Genomic DNA, 5574 nt, shown 5'->3' on the forward strand with positions numbered 1-5574 from the left:
AAATTAGGGTATGACACCAACTACATTGTCTACTGGTCAACCTTCACAGTCTTCTGTTTTGCAGGTTACAGGTTGTACCATTTGGGGTGGTGCTCATGAATCCGGCCATTGCATTCCTTTTGAAGAAAAAACGCAGAAAGTTAGTTACATGGGAAATCAACAAAGGCAAGGATACAACCAAGGAGGACTCTCAGGTTTCCAGCAAGGTCCCTACAATCAGCAAGGACAATGGAGATCACACCCTAGTAATCAATTCAATAAGGACTAGGGTGGGCCTTCCAACAGGCCGCCTCAACAAGGGCCTAATATTTTCCAGAGGACTACCAAACTGGAAGAAGCCCTGGCTCAATTCATGCAAATGATCATGTGTAATTACAAAAGCACTGAATCAGCATTGAAGAACCTTGAGACCCAGGTGGGTCAACTAGCCAAACAGTTAGCTGAGAAGTCATCCAACAGCATTAGGGCAAATATTGAGAAGAATCCCAAAGAAGAATGTAATGCTATGATGACAAGAAACAAGAAGCGTGTGGTAGTTGAGGATGAGGATACTGTGGCCTTGAAAGAACAAACTGTTGTAAAGGACAGTACTGAGAAAATGAACAAGGAGGTAACAGATGCAATGAGTTGGAGGAGGGAAAAACAAATAATGGTCGAAGAGAAAGAAATAAAAGACCAAGAAAAAGAAATAGAGGTAGGAAAAGACAAAGAAAAAAAGAAAAAGAAAAAGTTGAGAAAAATAAAGATGAAGAAAAGAGTAGGAGTGAAAAAGCAAGAGAAAAGAGGAAAGAAAAAGCTTCAGAGGAGGGTACGGAAGTGCCATATCCCGTGGTACCTTCCAAGAAAGATAAGGATTGCCATCTAGCGAGATTCCTAGACATTTTCAGGAAACTAGAAATAACTATGCCTTTTGGAGAAGCTTTGTAGCAAATTCCACTCTACTCAAAGTTTTTGAAAGATATGTTGACAAGGAAGAACAAATACATTCACCAAGAGAATATCATTATGGAGGACAACTGCAGTGCTATGATACAGAAGATCCATCCACCAAAACACAAGGACCCTGGAAGTGCGACTATTCCTTGTTCAATAGGTGAAGTCACAGTGGGGAAGGCACTCATTGACTTGGGAGCCAGCATCAACTTAATGCCACTCTCCATGTGTAGAAGGTTGGGAGAGTTGGAAATCATGCCCACCAGAATGACCTTACAGCTTGCTGACCGATCCATCACAAGGCGGTATGGGGTAATTGAAGATGTCCTTATAAGAATTAAGCAGATGGTCTTTCCAACTGACTTTGTGGTCATGGATGTGGATGAAGACCATGAGGTTCCCATCATTTTGGGACGCCCCTTTATGTTAACTACAAGTTGTGTAGTTGACATGGGAAGAAAGAAATTGGAAATGGGTTTTGAAGATCAGAGGATCAATTTTGATCTATTTGAAGAAAACAAGCCTGTACCAGATCATAATGTCTATTTGCAAGTCGTAGAGGGTGATAAGGAGGTTCTGAAGTTAAAGGACAAAGTGGATATCACCCATTGAGGTATATGCATCAAGCTAATGACGTTAAAGAAGCGCTTCCTGGGAGGCAACCCATGTTGTTTTCTTTCATTCTGTTTTCATGCATTACATAAGTTATAATTTGCTTGGTGATCATTGAAAAAGGGGTTTATTAGCTTGTTTTTAATGATAGATATAGGGGTTTCTTTTAAAAGGGGACTGATCTTAACTTAGAAATTTTTTTCTGAAAAACGGTCCTCTGGCTAAGCACACCCCCTCTGGCTGAGCACATGTCTTCAATGTGCTAAGCCCGTCATAATGGCGCTGAGCACATCAACCCCTGCATCTTTAGATATTTGGGCTAGCTAAGCATATCATGGCTGAGCTAAGCCAATTACAGCTCAGTCTGAATTGGGCTATGCCAGAGCCATCTGCTAAGCGTGGCATGTTTAGTGGTTAAGCACAGTCACCTTGCGCTAATTCCTATTCTTTGCGGCCTAGGTAGCGCTAAGCGCACACTTATGTGCTAAGCGCATACCCCTTTGTATGTAGCATGAAGTATATCAGCTAAGCCGGCCATGCGCTCAGCTTAGCGAGAGTTGCAGGAATTTTCATCTGCACAACTCACTAAGCACGTCTATTTGCACTAAGCCCAGTCAAAAAAAATTGAATTTCAAAATTTGGGCTTGGGCTCAGCGAAATGGGCCGCTAAGCGAGCGTGTTGAGAAGTCAAACGTCTCTCGCTATCGCTTAGCAGCCGCACTCGCTAAGCGAGTTGGTCGAAAAACAAATAAGTGACTGTAACAGCAGTTACACTCACATTCACTCAGATTTTCTAAAATACATCCCCTGCAATCTCTCTCTCCCAAATACTTGTGCATTGCATTTGTGCATCCTTCTGGCATCTTCTGTTAGTCTTCACAAAGCACCTCTGATCCAAGTAAGTTCCTCACTTTATTTATGCTTTTGCTTTTTTTGAAACCTTAGGATAGATGATATTAGGTTAGCAATTTAATTTTTAGGATTATTTTGTAAATAGAATAGATAAAAATTAGGACTTTGTTAAGGATTGTACTGTGTGGGTACATTTGATGGTTTTGCATGTTTGATAGGTGCCTTTTAGAGGCCTAAAAAGAGAAGAAAACAAAGTTCATTTTTTGAGTTTTGTCTGGAAAATGCGACAAACTCGCTAAGCACGACTGATGCGCTCTGCGAGTTCATCAAAAGTGCGTGATTGTATGCATTCCCAGGCAAACTCGCTAAGTCAACCGTGTTGCGCTAAGCGAGTTCAACTTTTCAGATGAATGTTCATCATTTGGTATGAACATGGCTAAGCGACAGCTTTGTGAGCTAAGCCACCAAAACTCGAAAAGATACAACACAAGGGCTAAGCGAGTGTCATCCTGCTAAGCCTGAGTAACTTAGAAAAAAATCTGGGAAGGCCATTACGCGCTAAGCCAAGCTGATTTGAGCTAAGCGCAATTCCTTGCGACAAGTGATTGGCTAAGCGTGTCTGATTCGCTAAGCCATATCACTTAGACAATCTTGAAGTTTTGACAAGCGCTAAGCCAACCCTGCTGAGCTTAACGCAATTCGTTGCGACAATCTTTGGGCTAAGCGTGTCCGATGCGCTAAGCCACTGTGTGAAATAATTTGCTCTGGGCTAAGTGAGTACCTATCTCACTAAGCTGATTATGCTGAACAAAATTTTGTTGTCATAACTGGCTAAGTGCAACCTGCTACGCTAAGCTAGTTTGTTGCTTTGCCTAAGGTGCACTAAGCCTGCGGTATTTCGCTAAGCGCCTACAGTTAAATTCAGCTTTTAATTTCTATTTTTGAACTTGAATAAATTCCAATCTAATGTATTTTTGGTTCTTTTTATTACAGATGGCATCAAGGAAAAGGAAGAGCAAACCTCAAGCTCAGTATGATACCAGGGGATTCCAATCAATGGAAGCCTGGAACCGATATACAGATAACATTTTGGACCGGAGGATCCTTCCGTAAAGGAATGTTAAGATTTATCATACTGAAGTCGGTGAGTTTAAGGCAGAGTTGGAGAGGCGTAACCTACACAAACGCCTCACCAACCTTCAACAGGGAAGCATAGATGTGGCAGTGGTTAAAGAATTCTATGCCAACTTATACAGCCCAGAAGACCAGAGCCCTAAGCAAGTGAGGGTGAGAGGACATTTAATCAGGATTGATGCTGACAACCTGAATTCCTTCTTAGAGACTCCAGAAGTCTTAGAGGAGGGTGAGACACTGCCTACCTATTCCAGGTTTTCGAGGATGATGATTGATCCTCAAGAGTTTGCTGCTCATCTCTACATCCCTGGTAGGGGTTTTGTTCTAAATGAAGAGCACCATCCTTGGAAGCTTCTGAGGAAAGATCTCACCACTCTTGCATAGACATGGAGTGTCCTCTCCTACAGCAACCTGACTCCCACTTCCCACACCTCTGATCTTAATATGGACAGAGCCAGGTTAGTTTACGACTTAGTCACAGGCATGGACATGAACATTGGAGCCATAATCTCAGGTCAGATTTCTACCATTGCCCAGAGTAACTCCTCTAGGCTCGGATTTCCAGCCTTGATCATTGCCCTATGCAGAGCTAGAGGCGTTACCTCTGACAGTCTGACCTATGGGAGCCTGAGCCCAGCCATTAACTTGGCCTACATTAAGAAAAAATGTTGGAATGTGGATGATCTGACAGTTAACTTCAGAGGGGCCAGGAAGGTAAGGGCTCGACCAGCAGATGTTCCTTCTTCTTCTGCACCACCAGCTCTTCCCACTTCTGTCATGCCTACACCAACTACCCATGACTCTCAGCGCTTTGAAGCCATGCTTCAGAGTATTCATCAGGGACAGATTTTATTACTGCCGAGCCTACAAGTGGTAGCTCCTCCAAGGTCCATTCTATCGGTAGAACAGTTCATTGAGAAGGTATCCGGCCTGGAAACGTACCTTCTGCTATGAGAGAGGGTGAGGGCCCCAATGCTCAAGTACATCAGCAGGTACAAGATGCGTCTTCTGAGGCTACCATCCCTAGAGTTTTTTATTTTTCAGGTGTAGGAGTAGAGATGAGGCCTGATGAGGCAGTTTTTCCTGAGCCAATTGTGCCAGTTATACATGAGACTGTTGAAGTAGGTGAGTTACAATTGAGACAAGAGGCTGCTACTCCTGAGAGGACACCACAAACCCCAGAAAATCCACCCTCACCAGGGATAGAGCTATCTTTTGCTCAGCAGGTAGCAGATCCTCCTACACCAGTACATGAGAGACCAGCTGACCCCTCTACTCCCATTTTAGAGATACCAGAGGACCCTACCACACCGGCCCTGACTCTGAACACTACTCCTCTAGCACACCTGAGCTTCAGTTTTCAGATGAGGAGGGGGGACGGATTACTACTCCTTCAGGGATGCCAGTGTTACATTTCGATGATGAGGAGTAGGATCGAGATGAATGACAGGATTTGATTACCTGTCCTAATTATTATTATTATAATTTTATCTTTCTGAGTACATTTTAATTATTATGATTGCATAGTATAGTGGTTGTATGGTTTTAGTATGTATGAACTATTATGGTTTGTGGCATGTGAATATGGTTTACAGCATACTTTTTGTTTTGGAAACATTTTGAAAGTCCTGATGCATAAAGAACAGTTTAACTTGACTCTTTGAAAATGCAGTGTTGATATGAGTTTGAAATGGTGATTATGGATTTAATGCATGGTTGAAATGAAGATTGTGTTTTATCATAAGTTTGAGCAAATATGTATGATAGACAAAGAAAGAACAAGTGTGTGAGCTTGCAATTATAAATGTTAGTCTGTAGACAGATGGATTAAGAAAGAAAAGCTTGAACCATAACCCGGTGAAAGTGTGATCTTAAATTATGAGTGAACGACTAGCATTGAGTAATATTCTTTGTATCAGTCTCTGAATTTTAGAATGAAATGCATAAATTTGAAAGTGATGAAGGCCATTGTTCTATTTGTAAACTACTTGTCCAGAAAGCTTACCTGTAATTATAATTGTATCCTTTGCACCCTTTGTGAGC

General features: G+C 42.1%; 1 protein-coding gene across 1 annotated transcript; it reads left to right on the forward strand.

Moving 5' to 3' along the window:
- Positions 1 to 364: 364 nt before the first annotated feature.
- On the forward strand, positions 365 to 1545 carry LOC102662198 (uncharacterized). Its single transcript, XM_006575841.1, has 2 exons — positions 365 to 610; positions 928 to 1545. Exons 1-2 carry the CDS (start codon positions 365 to 367, stop codon positions 1543 to 1545), a joined length of 864 nt encoding a protein of 287 aa, XP_006575904.1.
- The last annotated feature ends 4029 nt before the right edge of the window (positions 1546 to 5574 follow it).

The sequence above is a fragment of the Glycine max genome, chromosome 2 (genome assembly GCF_000004515.6).
Source record: "Glycine max cultivar Williams 82 chromosome 2, Glycine_max_v4.0, whole genome shotgun sequence".
In the NCBI taxonomy this organism is placed as follows: Eukaryota; Viridiplantae; Streptophyta; class Magnoliopsida; order Fabales; family Fabaceae; genus Glycine; species Glycine max.

What these genes read in the sequence shown, in the direction of transcription:
- LOC102662198 (XM_006575841.1), top strand. Translation starts at nt 365, where the DNA reads ATGTGTAATTACAAAAGCACTGAATCAGCATTGAAGAACCTTGAGACC. An exon ending in CTGAGAAAATGAACAAGGAG is followed by an intron (nt 611 to 927) that starts GTAACAGATGCA and finishes GAAGCTTTGTAG; the next exon opens with CAAATTCCACTCTACTCAAA.